The 19,708-nt window shown below is 45.8% G+C and overlaps 1 protein-coding gene across 1 annotated transcript in view; it reads right to left on the reverse strand.

Moving 5' to 3' along the window:
• Window positions 1-16,723, reverse strand: part of FAM161A (FAM161 centrosomal protein A) — a 41,530-nt gene extending 24,807 nt beyond the window's left edge. The window contains exons 1-2 of the mRNA XM_040429735.1: window positions 16,583-16,723; window positions 830-1,068 (exon numbers count right to left, since the gene is read on the reverse strand). Of these exons, the coding sequence (XP_040285669.1) occupies window positions 830-1,068; window positions 16,583-16,723 (380 nt within the window). The remainder of the gene's footprint in view (window positions 1-829; window positions 1,069-16,582) is intronic.
• Window positions 16,724-19,708: the final 2,985 nt, after the last annotated feature.

The following is a 19,708-nucleotide window of genomic DNA, read 5'->3' on the forward strand; positions in this document are numbered from 1 at the left end:
TATATAAAAGATAGAGTTTGACACTCCTCTCTGCCATGGAACTCGTAAGTAATACATCTTACAGATTACACATTATTATTATATTTTAACAATGCCTACACGTTAGATAAGATTATACAACAGTGAGCGGGGTCGGTGTTGCTGTCATTGCTAATCCAGATGCCGTCCCCCAGCCCCTCCTCCCTCTGTTGATACACCCGCCGACCGCGCTGTGCGGCAGGTGTATCATTGTAGGTAAATAATGGCAGCATTTTTTGGGTCGGACAAATCGCTATATCGCAATCGTCTATTATCGCGATACGATTGCTTTGGCGATATATCGCGCAGGCCTAGTAAAAACCAACATGGGAGCCCACCCTAAAGCTGTTTTGCTAACTCCCATTACCTTTAAAGGGGTTGTCCGGGCTTTTAATATTGATGGCCTATTCTCAGTCCGACACACGGCACCCCCGCCGAGTGCGCAGTGTGCACGTGCATTCTACTTTCTCTCTTTGCCATACACAGCAGCGGTGAACAGGAAGAGAGAAGGGAGACGACACATGCACACCGCGTGCGCCATCTCATCATACAGCTGATCAGACCTCCACCAATCAGATATTGATGACCTATGCAGAGAATAATGATATTACATGTGAATATTTTGGTATCATTTATGGGGTCTATTGGGGTGGTCTGGTTAGGCGTTGCATATTGTATGTCTAGGCCCCTTTGTTATCCTATACTGTTATATCTGAGGTATATGGTGGTTCCTATGTAGAGAATAAGCCATCAGTATGGAACGTCTTGAAAACCCCTTTAACACATGTCTCTTGTGATCAAACCTTCTTACCAGTAATCTGTCTTAGCCGCAGGCTGTGCGCCCTGGACTCCATGCAGATGCAGCTTATTGTCATACATCTTCTCCAGCTCCTCCATGTTGGCTACATGGGCATGTTTTAATCTCTGAAGCTGCATGTAGTACTCTCTGTCTGAGTGATGGACTTTCGAGATGTCCAGTATCCAGTCTTTGCGGGTCATCATTCTGCAAGATTGCTCTTCCTCGGTATCGGAAGATGAGTCAAGATAATCCTGTTAAACATGAGAATGTAAGTGTCGACATATATAGTCAATGCCATAAGTAACCAAGGACTGAAAGCTTCGGGGAAGAATGAGGCTGGAAAGACTTGGGCCTCATTCACACAACCATATTTTCGGTGCACATCTGATCCACATTTTTTGTGGATCGCACGCGGACCTATTCATTTCTAGGGGGCTGGTAAAAACGGGGACAGCACACACATCTGTGCCGAAAATTATAGAATGTCCTTGTTTTGTCCGTTTTGCAGACAAAAAATAGGCATTTTGACAATGGGGCCACAAAATGTGCGGAACGCACACAGCCAGTATCCGCATTTTATGGATCCATGTAAATGTAGCCTAATCCTCAGTCTGTAGAATGGGTGGTATAAGCATCAAATGGATCGGGGTCCAACTGCTGGGACCCCACCAATCACACATGCGTGTCTGTCACTCCATTCAGCTCTATAGGACTGATAGAGATTGACTAGTACAAGTGCTCGGCTATCTCCGGCAGTCCCAGCATGTGTGACCACCGCTCCATTCAAACTGTGGGGCAAGGGCCTCTATTCTTGTAATTGGCATGGGCCCCATTAGTTGTACCCCCAATGATCAGACACTTACCCCCTATCCTGTGCAGAGAAGTTATATTGCCTTGATGGAACAACCCCTTTAACTAAAATACCATCTGCTATTGGAGATGGAGTGTATGTTAAATACAGGGTCACCATCAGAGCAGTACAGCTGTCAGGGGCCCAGGAAAGTAAGGGGTCCAAATGCATCTGTGGCGGTCACCCACTCACTACCCACTAGTCCCTACATGGCAGCTTTGAAGTTTCAATAAAAAAAAAATGAAAGGGTTCTATTAAATGGACAACGATGGGCAAATCTGGTTCCCAACATGGTCCCTTCCATTTTACAATATTTTAACTTGGTGGCTCACCTCCCTTCTCTACTTGGTGCTCTGGCTTTGTGATTCACCCTATTCAGTTATATGGCATCAATTTGATTTATAGCTGTAGACAGGCACACTTCATTTGGAGAAATCCAGAAAGATCTTATTCATACCATTCGAATATCTCATTTATTAATTATAAAACAGTATAAAAAAATAAAGTTAAAATATATATAATAATAATAATACAATATAATAAAAATGGTGTATATAAATTGAAATTCATTAAATATATTGCACAGCAGACTACTTATTTCTCTTCACTTCCCTCACCATGTGCGGATAATGAAGGGAGGGAGTTGAATCAACCATCGATCGATGTTTATGTAGTTATTTATATCGTATTGTGCAAATATTTCCCATTAAATATCTCCTTTATAAATACAGCACATTAGTCTTTTTGTGAGTAAAGACTGCCCAGCAACATTAGTGCAATATGTTACCATAAGCAGATTGATACAAACTGCTACAAACTATCTATGAGAACTGTCTGCTTAGGGTACTTTCACACTAGTGTTGTTCGGATCCGGCAGGCAACGGTGTCATCCGGAATAACAGATCCGGTATTACATTTTTTTCAAAACTCAAAAGCAAAAATAGTTCCTCCTATGTCCCAGCGCATGCGCAGACCGGAAAACCGGATCCGGCAATGTCACAATTTCCGGAACACTTAGTACCGGATCCAGCATTAATACATCTCTATGGAAATGAATGCCAGATTCGGCAAGTGCGGTAGCTTTCCAGGATTTTGGCTGGAAAAAATATAGCAGCAAGCGGCGGTATTTTGTCCGGTCAAATATCGTACAAGGGACGGAAGACATCCTGATGCATACTAGGGATCGACCGATTATCGGTTTTACCAATATTATCGGCCGATATTCAGTATTTTGACCGGTATCGGTATCGGCATCTATTTTGCCGATATTCCGATAACATATGGGGAACACAGATCGCGCTGCTGACAGCGCTCTCTGGGTTCCCTCAGCAGCACAGGGGAGAAGGAAGCAGTGTCTCCCTCCCTCCTGTGATGCTGCTGCCGCCAATGAGAGAAGAGAAGACAAGAGGAGGGGAGGGGCTGTGGCCACTGCGCCACCAATGATGTTAACTTACTCATTCATTCAAATTGAACAGGAGGCGGGAGCTGGCTGCAGAATCATATAGCCGACTCCCGACCTCTATGAGCAGTAGCTGCGATCCGCGGTAGTTAACCCCTCAGGTGCCGCGGATCGCAGCTACCGCTCATAGAGGTCGGGAGCCGGCTATATGATTCTGCATCCAGCTCCCGCCTCCTGTATATGAATAAATGAGAGATTTATGTTCATTAGTGGCGCAGTGTGCCCCCCCCCCCAAGCCCCCCAGTATTAATCATTGGTGTAAGCCTGGGGCTCCGATTGGTTACCATGGCAGCCAGGACGCTATTGAAGCCCTGGCTGCCATGTTCAGCTCCATGCTGCTGTGTGCACAGAGCACAGAGCAGCAGGGACAGTGTGAGATCCTATTCACCCTGATAGAGCTCTATCAGGGTGAATAGGACAAGGGTTCTAGTCCCTAAGGGGGCTAAAAGTTAGTAAAAAAACCCACCAAAATATTAAGTATAAATGAAAAAGAAAGATTTACAAAAAAAAAAACTACACATTAACAATCAAAATATTCATTTTCAGCAGATTTGTGTAGGAATTTTTTTTTTTTCAAAAATGAAATTTCACTGAATATCGGTATAAATTATCGGCTATCGGCCTGAAAGTTCACAAATTATTGGTATCGGCCCTAAAAAATCAATATCGGTCGATCCCTAATGCATACTCAACAGATTGCTTTCCATTCAGAATGCATTAGGAACAAACGGATGCGTTTTTTCTGGTATTGAGACCCTTTACCGGATTTCAATACCGGAAAAGAATGACGCTAGTGTGAAAGTACCCTAAGTGAGGAATTAACATACAGTAGATGATAACAGTCTAGAACGATGGAGTAGCATGCAAGGACAATAATTAAAGACATTTATTGACCAATTATATCAATGAAGACAAAAAGACTAATGTGCTGTATTTATAAAGGAGTTATTTAATGGGAAATATTTGCACAATAAGATATAAATAACTACATAAACATCGATCGATGGTTAATTCAACTCACTCCCTTCATTATCCGCACATGGTGAGGGAAGTGAAGAGAAATAAGTAGTCTGCTGTGCAATATATTTAATGAATTGCAATTCATATACACCATTTTTTATTATTATTATTATTATTATATACACTCACCTAAAGAATTACTAGGAACACCTGTTCTATTTCTCATTAATGCAATTATCTAGTCAACCAATCACATGGCAGTTTCTTCAATGCATTTAGGGATGTGGTCCTGGTCAAGACAATCTCCTGAACTCCAAACTGAATGTCAGAATGGGAAAGAAAGGTGATTTAAACAATTTTGAGCGTGGCATGGTTGTTGGTGCCCGACGGGCCGGTCTGAGTATTTCACAATCTGCTCAGTTACTAGGATTTTCACGCACAACCATTTCTAGGGTTTACAAAGAATGGTGTGAAAAAGGAAAAACATACAGTATGCGGCAGTCCTGTGGGCGAAAATGCCTTGTGGATGCTAGAGGTCAGAGGAGAATGGGCCGACTGATTCAAGCTGATAGAAGAGCAACGTTGACTGAAATAACCACTCGTTACAACCGAGGTATGCAGCAAAGCATTTGTGAAGCCACAACATGCACAACCTTGAGGCGGATGGGCTACAACAGCAGAAGACCCCACCGGGTACCACTCATCTCCACTACAAATAGGAAAAAGAGGCTACAATTTGCACGAGCTCACCAAAATTGGACTGTTGAAGACTGGAAAAATGTTGCCTGGTCTGATGAGTCTCGATTTCTGTTGAGACATTCTAATGGTAGAGTCCGAATTTGGCGTAAACAGAAAGAGAACATGTATCCATCATGCCATGTTACCACTGTGCAGGCCGGTGGTGGTGGTGTAATGGTGTGGGGGATGTTTTCTGGGCACACTTTAGGCCCTTTAGTGCCAATTGGGCATCGTTTAAATGCCACGGGCTACCTGAGCATTGTTTCTGACCATGTCCATCCCTTCATGACCACCATGTACTCATCCTCTGATGGCTACTTCCAGCAGGATAATGCACCATGTCACAAAGCTCGAATCATTTCAAATTGGTTTCTTGAACATGACAATGAGTTCGCTGTACTAAAATGGCCCCCACAGTCACCAGATCTCAACCCAATAGAGCATCTTTGGGATGTGGTGGAACGGGAGCTTCGTGCCCTGGATGTGCATCCCTCAAATCTCCATCAACTGCAAGATGCTATCCTATCAATATGGGCCAACATTTCTAAAGAATGCTATAAGCACCTTGTTGAATCAATGCCACGTAGAATTAAGGCAGTTCTGAAGGCAAAAGGGGGTCCAACACCGTATTAGTATGGTGTTCCTAATAATTCTTTAGGTGAGTGTATATTTTTACTTTATTTTTTTTTACGGTTTTATAATTAATAAATTAGATATTCGAATGGTATGAATAAGATCTTTCTGGATTTCTTCAAATGAAGTGTGCCTGTCTACAGCCTTTCATTTCACGTAACTAAATATTCTGTATAGACCCCAATTCTTTGTTCTGTGGCCCCTCTCCAACCAGTCACTACCTACACAGTCAAGAGAGAAGTTGCATAAAGAGCGTTTTATTCCCCTTTGCTTTAAAATCAGTGGGCGCCACTGCTTGAGAAAATGTCTAACGTTTCAATATATCCCCCCTCACCAAATGTACGTAATAGGCAGTGGCGTACATAGAAAAGTAAGGGCCCCATAGCATGGATCAAACCAGGCCCCCCACACAGGACAGAAGGGTTTCTGCCTAAACCCTTTTCAATGACCCTTTTCCCACTGCCTCATTTGTTAAAAGTTGTTCCTTTAGAGGATAGATTCCTGACCAAGTTTTCACCTTCAGTAGAAGCATAGGCGTGCGCACGGGGTGTGCCGGGTGTGCCTGGGCACACCCTAATCACACCCCTGTGCTCCGCCTCCTGTACTGCCGCCTGCCACTTGAGCCCCGGCTGCCAGCCCTGGACAGCTTCAATGACATACATCTGCTTATACGACTGCTCACTGCTGCTGCGCTCCGTCTCCCGGCGGCCGGCCGCGTAACTTCACTCACTCCGACGTCACGCGCCTGCTCCGCCTGCTTCATTAATAAAGTGGGAGGAGCAGGCGCGTGCGGCGTGACGGAGTGAGTGACGTCACGTTACGCTGCCGCCGGCCTAGTTTGAATATTTGAAGAGCCTGCCTGCCCGCCCAGTGCCCATGCCCAGTGAATATGGTGATTGTGTCAAAAAGAAAAACTGAATACCAGCTGGAGTCCTGTCCAAGTAAGTTAGTAATAGATTAAATAGTACTAGTAGTACAATTTGGCACAAGTTTAACAACACTTTACATAAGGAACGCAGCAGGGTCTTACAATAGTTGCCAGCCTCCACCCCCTGTTGGGGGGTCACTGTCAGGGAGACTGTTATGGGGGGGATCTGTGGATGATGACACATATATTGAACAAGATGCTGCTATATATGTGTCATCCACAGATCCCCCCTGGCCCCCCATAACAGTGTCATCCACAGATTCCACACAGATGCCCCCATAACAGTGCCACCCACAGATATCCCCTTAATAGACTGTTAAGGGGATATCTGTGTGGAATATGTCACCTTTTATGGGGGATATGTGGATGATACTGTTATGGGGGGATCTGTGGATGACGCACTGTTAATAACAGTGCGTCATCCACAGATGCCCCCATAACAGTGTGTCATCCACAGGTCCCCCATAACAGTGTGTCATCCACGATGCCCCCATAACAGTGCGTCATCCACAGATGCCCCCATAACAACCCTAATGTCGGTTTGCGCTGTCTCCGAGTCAGGCTCGAAGTCAAGTGGGCAGCGGCCTCCTTGCTTCAAGTAAATCTAAGCCCGCCCCTTACCCCCTCCTCTACAATTAGATGGACATGCTGCCGGGATCGCGATCTTCTAACGCATGCGCGGTACGCTGCCTGTTACAGCGTGACGGCTGGGCGCACGCGCAATCAAACTGTCCGGAGCATCCGCAGTCAGCAAAATGTAGGCGGGTGAGTGAGGATCGCGTTGTAACAGGCAGCGTACCGCGCATGCGCTAGAAGAGCGCGATCCCGGCAGCATGTCCATCTAATTGTAGAGGAGGGGGTAAGGGGCGGGCTTAGCTTTACTTGAAGCAAGGAGGCCGCTGCCCACTTGACTTCGAGCCTGACTCGGAGACAGCGCCAACCGACATTAAAACAACGTTTTTAACAAGTATGAAGAAACGCAAAGAGCAAAGAAAAATATGATTAGCAACACACTGGGGGATACTGTAAGGTACTGTGGTCGGTTTAATATGCGTTTTGCAGGTGACAGGTTCCCTTTAAAGGTTTCCGTTTTGCATTCCATCTTGCCATTCCGTTATATTTCGTTTGAAATGGAACCTATAACGGAATGGGATAACGCAGATGTGAACCCACCCTTAGGAATAGATTGTTTCTGAATACTCAAGCGTACAGAGGAAGAAAGGAAAACTCTTGAAAGCTTGTCTTTTAAGTATTAGGTTAGTACAATCAAAATTGACACACTGTTGGGGAGGATCTGTGGATATTTGTGTGTGTATATATATATGTGTATATATATATATATATATATATATATACACACACACACGGCGTGTGTGTTTGTGCTTTACGGTGCACACCCTAATGCAATAGGCTGCGCACGCCTATGAGTAGAAGAGGATATAATACCAACTAAGACTGGGCCCCCTCTTGCCCTGGGCCCCGTAGCAGTCGCCTGGTCTGCCGCTATGGTAGTTACGCCCCTGGTAATAGAGTATAAGATGGAAATTGGGGGAAGTTCATGCAGCATCCCATTGGAGTCAATGGTAAAGCCCCAAAATACCTTCAGGCACATAAATTCTTAAAAATCAAATATGCACCAATATAACAAAACCCCTTAACCTGTTACGGACACAGGGCGTACAGGTATGCCCTGATGTCCTGGTACTTAAGGACACAGGGCATACCTGTACGCCCTGTGTATTTCCGATCACTGCCGCGTGGTGGGCGTGATCGGAACCCGATGCCTGCTCAAATCATTGAGCAGTCACCTGGGGACAATGCGCCGGGGGGGTCTGTGACCAGTGGCGTACCTCCAATAGAGGCAGACCACGCAGCTGCTATGGGGCCCCTGGGGGAAGGGGGCCCGCAGTGGAGGATAGGCCCCGCCCACTAATTACACTTGTATGGCTACCTGAGAAAGTAAGAGGTGGCGAAGGACCTTTGGTGATGTCATCAACCATGTGACCAGTGCAGGAAGCCAATGAATAGCAGAGCAGCAGAAGTCTAAAGGACCTTTGGTGATGTCATCAACCATGTGACCAGTGCAGGAAGCCAATGAATAGCAGAGCAGCAGAAGTCTAAAGGACCTTTGGTGATGTCATCATCATGTGACCAGTGCAGAGGACTGGTGAAAGACCTGTGGCATATCGCTGTGAGGGGGCGGAGCTTCTGTGTGGTGCCTGAAGGAGAGGTTAGTGGTGTTCTGGGATAACATAACATCCTAGAAAAGCTGGGAGTTGTAGTTTTGTCGTATTATATGTTTCTCAATGTAATTTAAACGTATGCCCTAGTACAGGCTGGTAATGCTGGGAGTTGTAGTTCTCTCCTCTTATACCCCCTCTTTGGAATGTATACTGATGACCCATAATAAGTCTGGCCATACTGGGGGTTATAGTTATTTCTTTTTAAAGCTCTTACCTGGTACAACTAGATGATGTCCTATAATCTGGACATGCTGAGAGTTGTAGTTCTCTTTTCTTAGGCTGGATTCTCATCACAGTTTAGTTTTCCGTTTTGCATGCAGGACTTTTTTCTGTCTAAAATAACGGATCTCCGACAGAAATGGCATAAACGGATGCCAAATGTGCAGAACTGATGCTTGAAATACAGGATCATTTTTTTTCCTTTATTTTTCTGTTTATCTGACGGATCAGAAGAACTGAAAACTAAACGGTGATATGAACCCGGCCTTATACTCTGTGTAATATCTACTTGTATCTGATCATAACAGCCTGGACATGCTGGAAATTGTAGTTCTCTCCACTTTCACCTCTCCCTGTGTTGCTCCCTAATTTCCAATAATAATCTGGTGATGATGAGACTTGTAGTTCCCTTGTCACTATTATAATGTTCTGCAGCAGCTGAGGTGTATATTACTTCTTCACTTCTGTGCTGGTGACGGTCGCTGTTCTGCCGTCATAGGAGCACAACAACGAAAATCACTGCAGTTCCGGTTCTGGCACTTCATGGACGACAACACCTGACGGATCCCGCTGACTATGATGAGATCTGTCAGGTTTCCATCTTCCAGGCTATAAAATTGTGTCCAGCATTTATGACCTGATCCACGAATGAGGCCCCAACACAGATGTGAACGAAGCTTTATATGTTCTGCAGCAGCTGAGGTATGCATTAGGAGGTTCTGACAGTTCATAAGGCAAGGGGGGCTATGGTGGCACTGGTATACTATTATGCCAGCACCACCATAGCACCCCCTGTGTGCTGCTTATAGTGGACAGTGCCCTCAGACAATGAATGGGGACAATCAAAAGCAGGTTTTTTCCCGGTATTGAGACCCTATGACGGATCTCAATACCGGAAAATAGAAACGCAAGTGTGAAAGTAGCTCCTAATGTCTACACGGCTGCAACTGCTGGGGGTATGGCAGGGGAGAAGCCAGGGCAGGTGGTGGGATGGGCCAGTGGATGGAGTTAGTGGGGCCCCATTAAGATTCTTGCTATGGGGCCCAAGGATTTCTATGTACGCCCCTGTCTGTGACCCCCCCCCCCCCCCATGTCGGCGATCGCAGCAAACCGCAGGTCAATTCAGACCTGCGGTTTTCTGCGATTCCGGGTTATTCGGGTCTCTGGGGACCCAATAACCCGGAACAGGATGGTGATCGGTGGTGTGATAATACACCACCAATCACCATCCTGCGATCCTGAGAGGTGATGTGTTAGCGCATCGCACACCCCACCGCTGATCAACTTCGGACAGTTGATTAGCGATTTTGAATTTTGAATTCACATTTTTTGCCCTTTTTTTAGTTAGTCTTTTTTTTTTTGTCTGTTAGGTTTAGGGTGAGTTCGCGAACATCCGTGCCCCCATACACACTGAATAAAGATTTACACGCACACACACACGCAGACACACACTCCCCTATGGCCCGCCGGATGTTCTCGCCGAGGAGGCATACGCCCAGCTTTCCTCCGACTCCGAGAGTCCTAGTGAGGACGAGGATGACCCCACTTTCCTTTTGTCATCCGCATCCTCTTCATCATCTAGCGATGATGATGAGCCCCCAAGGCGGCAGAGACGCCGCCAGGCGGAGCAAGGGGACCGCCATTGTCGCCATAGAATGTCTTTGTATATATCTTGCTCTTACTGTAATGTTTACTATGTTAAATGCATTGCTTTTCTGTGCCTCTTCCCTTCCCCCTTTTTCCTGTCCCATTGTTTCCCCAGCAAGGTGTTGTCTCAGGGACACTGGGAGACCAGTTTAAACCAGCTGCTCTGTCCCTCCTCAATCTCCCATCAGCCCTTGCTATTGTCTGGCCCCACCCTTACTTGTACCATAGTAATCTATGTACCCTATTGTATGTAAATTAGGCTGTTGGGGGGGTTTAAAGTAGGTGTGCTGTGTCTAAATTAAGTTAGTTGACTCCCAAGCTATGCATCGTCTAGTTCTTGGGAAAAAGGGATTATTTTAACGCTACCTGGATTATTGTATGCTGTTCCTGTCTACCAGCAGAGTTATTGTGGATTATACGGCCTCTCCGCTACAGCCATGCTAGGGACCCTGTGGCCCACCCTAGTTCGAGCAGCTCTGGGGCTCGTACTAGTTTTCCGGCCCACCAGTTAAATCCACCGGAGCCCCCTGCCGGTGAACTTGTCTGGTGTACCCCAGAGCGTTTTGAACCCGTGATTCCTGATTTTGTAGGCCAACCAGGAATCCAGATTTCCACAGTGGGCTTCACTGAATACGACTATTTTAGTATTTTTTTCAGTGACCAACTGGAAAATCTAATGGTGGAGCAAACAAACCTGTACGCCCAACAGTTTGTTGCTCAACACCCGGGCTCCTTTTTGGCTAGGTCAGTGCAGCCGAGATGAGGACATTTTGGGGCCTCCTTGCTGCACATGGGCCTAGTCAAGAAACCTAGTGTCAGGCATTACTGGAGTGGGGACGTCCTCTACCAGACCCCACTTTATAGTACGGCCATGACACGTACCCGGATTGAGGCCATCCGGAAATGCCTGCTTTGTTCAGATACTGCAGCATGTCCTTCCCCCCAAGGTGATCCTGCCTAGGACCGCCTGTACAAAATCACTTTGGGGCCAAATTTGTACAGGCCTATGTACCTGAAAGGGAGGTCGCGGTTGATGAGTCTCTCCTTACTTTCAAGGGGAGACTCCTTTTCCGCCAGTATGTTCCCTCTAAGCGGGCGAGGTATGGCGTGAAGCTGTACAAACTTTGTGAGAGTACCTCAGGGTACACTTACAAGTTTCGTGTACGAGGGGCGAGATTCCCGTATTCAACCCCCAGAATGTCCCCCCACTCTGGGTGTTAGCGGGAAACTTGTGTGGGACCTTATGCACCCACTGCTAGATAAAGGTTACCACCTTGTCACTACCAGAGCTTTGAGACGTTCTCACAGCTCTGTTTCTCCACCCCTGTGATGATGTCACTACTAGAGCTTGGAGGAGTTCTCACTGCTCTGTTTCTCCGCCCCTGTGATGAGGTTTTTACTTTCTGTTTCCTTCCTCCCAGCTGTTCCTCCTGCGTTTGATTTCCCTGCCTTTAAATCACCCCTCCTCCTTTGTAGGGTGTGGATTATATTTCTCATTTGAGTTGTAGCTCTTGCTTGAGTATCTTCACTTGTAAGCTATCATTTCACTGGACCTGTGTTCTGCTGCAGCAAGTACTCCGGAGATTGCCAGCTGTCTTTGGATCCGTCTTCTCTGCTGCTGCAGCTCCTTCAGCTAAGTGTGCAAACATTGTAGTGTATCTGTTTATTTTCTGACTGGATCTGAGGCGACCACGGTTCCCTCCATATACTGAGCAGGGCACCGGTGGCCGTGCCCCTTCCACTATTGTAGGGGTTACAGTGGTCATCAGTCTTAGGTACGCGGGCATGCCTCGTTCCACCATTTGGATCCGGGCATGTGCTTTAGCAGCATAGGGAGAGCTTTGAGGGTCTGACAGGGGTCACCCTTTATCCTCCCTAGTTTGGGTCCGGTCAGTAGCTCTATTTACTGTGTATGCTCTTGTTGCTCACATACAGCCGTGACACACCTGTACGTGGATAACTTTTATACTAGTATCCCCTTGTTCCAGTCCCTCGCCGCCAGATCCACGTCTGCTTGTGGGACCGTGTGGAAAAATAAACGCAGCCTCCCTACCCACCCCCTCTCCAGGTACCTATCCCCAGAGGTGAGACCCATGCCCTAACCAGTGAAAACCTGTTTCTGGTCAGATATAAGGACAAGAGGGACGTCCTTGTACTGTTCACAATTCATGGTAACGGCATCACCCCTGCCCCTGGCAATGGTCCTCAAGCCCGATTGTATCGTCGTCTACAATCGGTATATGGGAGGAGTTGATCTATCTGATCAAGTCCTCAAGCCATATAATGCCATGCGCAAAACCTGGGCATGGTACAAAAAAGTTGTGGTCTACTTGGTGCAGGTTGCCTTATACAACTCTTTTGTGCTGTCCCGGAGCGCTGGCAACACAGGGACATTCCTTCAGTTCTATGAGGCAGTCCTCAAAGACCTGATCTTTTCTGACCGGGAAAGAGCAGGCCGGAGTACCTCGGGAACTGGAGGCGCCCGGATCGTCCCTGGCCAACACTTTCCAGGTGTGGTCCGCCATACTGGAAAAAAGGGACGGACCCAAAAAAAGTGCAGAGTGTGTCACAGGAGGGGGATACGGAAGGACACCACCACTCAGTGTGACACGTGCCCCGATCATCCGGGCCTCTGCATTGACTGTTGCTTCAGGGAGTACCACACTTCCATGGAGTACTAAATTTATATCCCAATTTAGCCACTGACAATCGGATAAAAAACTGGTTCTCAGAATTGAGACACTAAAACGAAAAAAAAAAAAAAATTAAAATATTATTTAGTAAAACTAAAATAAATAAAAAAAAGTAAACATATTATTGCCGCGTCCGTAATAATCTGCTCTATAAAAATACCCCCCCAACCCCTCAGATGAACACGGTCAAAAAAATAAAATAAAAACGGTGCAAAAAAAAGTTTTTTTTTGTCACCTTACATCACAAAATAATAATAGCAAGCGATCAAAAAGTCATATGCCCCCCCAAAATAGTGTCGATAAAACCGTCCTCTCATCCCGCAAAAAATGAACCCCTACCTAAGATAATCGGCTAAAAAAAAAAAAAAATGACTCTTAGGGCTTATGCACACGACAGTATTTTGCGTTCAGTATACTGTCCGTTTTTTGAGTTCAGTATGCGGTACATATACTGAACCATTCATTTCAATGGTTCAGCAAAAAAAAATTAAGTGTCTCCGTGTGCATTCCGTTTCAGTATTTCCGTACCGTGAAAAGATAGAACATGTCCTATTCTTGTCCGCAAATCACGGTGCTTGGCTCCATTCAAGTCAATGGGTCCGCAAAAAAAACGGAACACATACGGAAATGCATCCGTATGTCTTCTGTATCTGTTCCATTTTAGCGAAACCATCTATTGAAAATGTTATGCTCAGCTCAATTTTTTCTATGTAATTACTGTATACTGTATATGCCATACGGAAAAACGGAACGGAAAAACGGAAACAAAAAATGGAACAACGGATCCATAAAAAACAGACTGCAAAACACTGAAAAAGCCATACGGTCGTATGCATGAGCCCTTAGGCCCCCTGCACACGAACATGTGCGCCCCGTGGTTGTGCTGCGGCCCGCAATGCACGAACACAGTCCGTGGGACAGCCACAACGGATCGCTGACCCATTCACTTGAATGGGTCCGCGAATGGCCGTTCCGCAATCTTTTTGCGGAACGGAAGTACGGGACGAAACCCCACGGAAGCACTCCGTAGTGCTTCCGTAGGGTTCCGTTCCGTGCTTCCGTTCCGTACCATTCCACATCTCAAGATTTGTGGACCCATTCAAGTGAATGGGTCCACATCCGTGATGCGGAATGCCCACGGAACGGCACCTGTGTATTGCGGATCCGCAAATGCGGTCCACAATACGGCAACGGGAAGCACACGTTCGTGTGCAGGGGGCCTTAGACTATGGAGATACTAAAATGTTTTTTTTTTGTTTATAAAAAGATAATATAGTGTAAAACATAAATAAATTTTAAAAAGTAGACATATTAGGTATCGCCACGTCTGTAAGAATCTGCTCTATAAAAATACCCCCCTAACCCCTAAAAATAAAAATACTGTGCCAAAAAAGCAATTTTTTGGCAAATTTTCCATTTTAATCCCTTTTTTTCAAATAACAAAGTAAGGGTTAACAGCCAAACAAAACTATATTTATTACCCTCATACAGCAGTTTACAGAAACACCCTATATGTGGTCGTAAACTGCTGTATGACCAAACGGCAGGGCGCAGAAGGAAAGGAACGCCGTATGGTTTCTGGAAGGCAGATTTTGATGGCCTTTTTTGTTTGGCACCATGTCCCATTTGAAGCCCCCCTGATGCACCCCTAGAGTAAAAACTCCATAAAAGCGACCCCATCTAAGCAGATCTTGAAATTTTTCTGAAATTTTCAAAGACCCAGTTTTTAGGGACCACTACAGGTCTGAAGTCACTTTGCGAGGCTTACATAATAGAAACCACCCAAAAATGACCCCATTCTAGAAACTACACCTCTCAAGGTATTTAAAACTGATTTTACAAACGTTGTTAACCCTTTAGGTGTTCCACAAGAGTTATTGGCAAATGGAGATGAAATTTCAGAATTTCTAAACTTCTAAGCCTTGTAACATCCCCAAAAACTAAAAATGTAATTCCCAAAATGATGCAAACATGAAGTAGACATATGGGGAATGTAAAGTAATAACTATTTTTGGAGGTATTACTATGTATTATAGAAGTAGAGAAATTGAAACTTGGAAATTTGCCATTTTTTCCAAATTTTTGGTAAATTTGGTATTTTTTTATAAATGAAAAGGAAATTTTTGGACTTCATTTTACCACTGTCAAGAAGTACAATATGTGATGAAAAAACAATCTCAGAATGACTTGGATAAGTAAAAGCGTTTTAAAGTTATCACCACATAAAGTGACACTGGTCAGATTTGCAAAATATGGCCAAGTCCTTAAGGTGAAATATGGCTGTGTCCTTAAGGAGTTAAAATGATGCTGAATACTCTTCTGATCGGATTTTTAGCTTGGACACAGCTTGTATCTGACACGTGGATATGCATCATACCAACCTGCATTAGGGTACTTTCACACTTGCGGCAGAGAGATCCGGCAAGTAGTGTTGAGCGAACCTCTGTTTTAAGTTCGGCGTCTAAAGTTCGGCTTCCGGTTAGCGGAGAATCCAGATATGGATTCCAAATTCTGTTGTGGTCCGTGGTAGCGGAATCAATAATGGCCAATTATTGATTCCGCTACCACGGACCACAACGGAATTCGGAATCCATATCGGGATTCTCCGCTAACCGGAAGCCGAACTTAAAACAGAAGTTCGCTCAACACTACCGGCAAGCAGTTCTGTCACCGGAACTGCCTGCCGGATCAGGCAAAACTGATGGCATTTAGAAAGACTGATCAGGATCCTTATCAGTCTTAAAAATGCCTGATCAGTCGAAAAAATGCATTGAAATGCCGGATCCGTCTTTCCGGTGTCATCCGGCAAAATGGATCCGGCATTTATTTTTTTCACCTTTTTTTCAGTCTGCGCATGCGCAGACCAGAAGGACGGGTCCGGCACTAATACATTCCTATGGAAAAAAATGCCGGATCCGGGATTCAGGTAAGTCTTCCGTTTTTTTCGCCGGAGAAGTAACATGCTACGGTTTTCTCTTTTGCCTGATCAGTCAAAATGACTGAACTGAAGACATCCTGATGCATCCTGAACGGATTACTCTCCATTCAGTATGCATGGGGATATGCCTGATCAGTTCTTTACCGGTATAGAGCCGCTGTGACGCAACTCTATGCCGGAAAAGAAAAACGCTAGTGTGAAAGTACCCTTAACTGGACTAATTTTCCCCACTGAATATCTACTATAAAAAATGTTTTTTTGCAGCATGTAAAACACCTTTCACTGGATGTGAATGGAGGAGATTTGATGCAAATTTCTCATTAAATAGTGAATGGGTGTAAATGTAATCTATTGGCAATTAAAAGAAAAAGAAAAACAACAACTGGACGTATAGAGAGAGCACATGATATAGCACAAGCCCCGCCCACATTCGGGCACCCGGTTCTGTGTGTCTCACCAGTCCCGGCTGCCCCTTGGACATCCGCAGCCTGTCTTCCTCCTGCCTCTCGTACAGGGTGAGGGGGGCTCGGGTGCGGGGGTTGACGGGGGTGCGGATACATGAAGCAGCCAGCACCGAGTCCTGGTGGGAGGCCGCCATCATAACCGCCTGGAGTTACTGCACTGCTGTTGCCTGGCAACCGCTGACGCTACGGGGCCAGGAAGGGGACAGAAAGCAGACAAGTAGATTAGAGGCTTGAAGACAAAAGCTGCAGCAGATGGCAGGTAATCCGGTGACACCATCTGCTGGTGGAGGTCGGGGGATCAGGGGAGCATCAGATTACTCTGCTTTCTGACGGGATTTTACTCCCTCACTCACTTTGCCAACTCTCTAGTCATCATGTATTAGGGTGCATTCACACCTGGCAGAAAAGCCTGCACTGAAATCCGCACATGCGTAATTTGGATATTATTGCAGATTACAAATTCGGCTTCTAAACATACACAACCCCTCTGGGGTCATTTATCAAGCAGTCTCATACCTCCCAACTTTTTGGACGGTCAAAGAGGGACCCTTTTGGTTCATAGTGTGAACGGTCCATTTTCCCTGCATATTTTTACACTTTAAAGGCCCCTTTCACGCGGGCGAGTTTTCCATGCGGGTGCAATGTGTGAGGTGAACGCATTGCACCCGCACTGAATCTGGACCCATACATTTCAATGGGGCTGTGCACGTGTTTTTCATGCGTCACTTGTGCGTTGCGTGAAAATCGCAGCAAGCTCTTTATTCTGGGTTTTTCACGCAACGCAGGCCCCATAGAAGTGAATAGGGCTGCGTGAAAATCGCATCCGCAACCAAGTGAGGATGCTATGCGATTTTCACAGATGGTTGCTAGGAGATGATGTTATTAAATAGGGATGAGGTCCATTCACTTTATTATTTTCCATTGCTGGTACGGCATCGCAGTAGCTTATGCGCATGCGCCGGCTAACGGATCATACAGATAAATTTACCTCTCTGTATGATCTGTTAGCCGGCGCATGCGCATAAGCTACTGCGATGCCGCGCCAGCAATGGGCATCGCAGTGCGCATGCCCCGGCCAAGGAAGTCAGCGCGCAGGCGCGTGATCTCGCTGAGGGGGAGAGAAAACAGATGGGCGGGCAGAGGAAGAGGCTGGGCGGGGATAAGAGCCGAAGAGGCAGAGATGCCTGGGCACCAATGTGGTGGACGCCGCCCCTGGGCACTTGCGAGCCCTCATTTACATATGCATCAAAGTTCGTTTTGTCAGTTTTACAAGTCCACAAAAGCATATAAAGGTACAGTTTTAATCATCTGTGTTGCGGCTACAGCGCTATGGGAACTGTTAAAAAGGGATAAATGTGCTGACAGACTCCCTTTAAAAATTACTCGCCTCATCCACTTGATCGCGCAGGCGGTATCGTTTTCTTTCTTCTTCTTGCAGGACCTGCGCTGAAGTCATTGCGCTCACCACGTGGTAACGTCAGCGCAGGTCCTGCTGAATGAAGATAGAAGTAATTTTTTTATTATTTAACTTCAAGGGACATTTTAATTAGCATTCTGTATTCAGAATGCTATTATTTTCCCTTATAACCATGTTATAATGGAAAATAATAAAATCTACAGAACACCGAACCCAAACCCGAACTGCAGTGAAGAAGTCCGGCTTCGGGTACCATATTCAGTTTTTTATCATGCGCGTGCAAAACGCATTAAAACGCTTTGCACTTGCGTGGAAAAAACTGAACAACGCAATCGCAGACAAAACTGACTAAAATTGCGTGCGCACTCGCGCAGGTTTTTCACAATGCACCGGACCTCTTCCGCCATGCCCGTGTGAAAGGGGCCTAATACCGGTAGTTTTCTTAGCGCACAATAGCTAAAAAATTATCTGAATGTAGAAATTTCTATAACCTAAATTGTATCAAGTAATGAAATAATATACAAGGTGCGGTCTAATATACCGAGAGGAACCAGACAAAAACGTTTTGGATCAATATTGTAAATGTAACAATGTAAATCTATACCTCAGAGCAAAAAGAGGGACATTTAAAGGGGTTGTGTCACTTCAGCAAATGGCATTTATCATGTAGAGAAAGTTATTACAAGGCACTTACTAATGTATTGTGATTGTCCATATTGTCTCCTTTGTTGGCTGGATTCATGTTTCCATCACATTATACACTGCTCGTTTCCATGGTTACGGCCACCCTGCAATGCATTAGGGGTAGTCGTGCTTTATAGGAAAAAGCACCAGCCGATGTGCGCTACCACAGTCACGGCTACCAGAGAGGCCAGTGCGTTTTCCTATATTGTGCAAGCACGACCACCAGTAATGGATTGCAGGGTTGTCGTAACCATGGAAACGAGCAGGGTATAATGTGATGAAAAAAATGCATGAAGCCAGCGAAGGAAGCAATGTGGATAATAACAATACATTAGTAAGTGCCTTGTATTAACTTTCTCTATATGATAAATGCTGAAGTGAGACAACCCCTTTAAGGTGCAAAGAGAGACTTGGGTTAAAAATAGGGACTGTCCCTCCAAAAGAGGGACACCTGGGAGGTCTGCATTCTCCAGCCTTTTTTTATTTTTTATATCGCCCTGCAATGCCAGTGCATGCACTTAACCACCTCCTGACCGCCTAATGCAGGGATGCGTCCTGCGGGCGGCCGGGTTATTCCTCCTAGACGCATATACGCGTCATCTCGCGTGAGCCGAGATTTCCTGTGAACGCGCGTTCACAGGATCGCGAGGTAAACAAGTTAATCTACAGCCTGCCAGCGGCGATCATTCACTGGCAGGCTGTAGATGCAATTTTTTTAACCCCAGAAAGGTATATTAGACGCTGTTTTGTTAACAGCATCTGATATACCTGCTACCTGGTCCTCTGGTGGTCCCTTTTGCTTGGATCGACCACCAGAGGACACAGGCAGCTCTGTAAGTAGCACCAAGCAGTAGCACTACACTACCCCCCCCCCCCCCGTCACTTATTAACCCCTTATTAACCCCTGATCACATCATATAGACTCCCTGATCACCCCCCTGTCATTGATCACCCCCCTGTAAGGCTCGATTCAGACGTCCGTATGTGTTTTGCGGATCCACGGATCCGCAAAACACGG

The sequence above is a fragment of the Bufo bufo genome, chromosome 4 (assembly GCF_905171765.1).
Source record: "Bufo bufo chromosome 4, aBufBuf1.1, whole genome shotgun sequence".
NCBI lineage: Eukaryota > Metazoa > Chordata > Amphibia > Anura > Bufonidae > Bufo > Bufo bufo.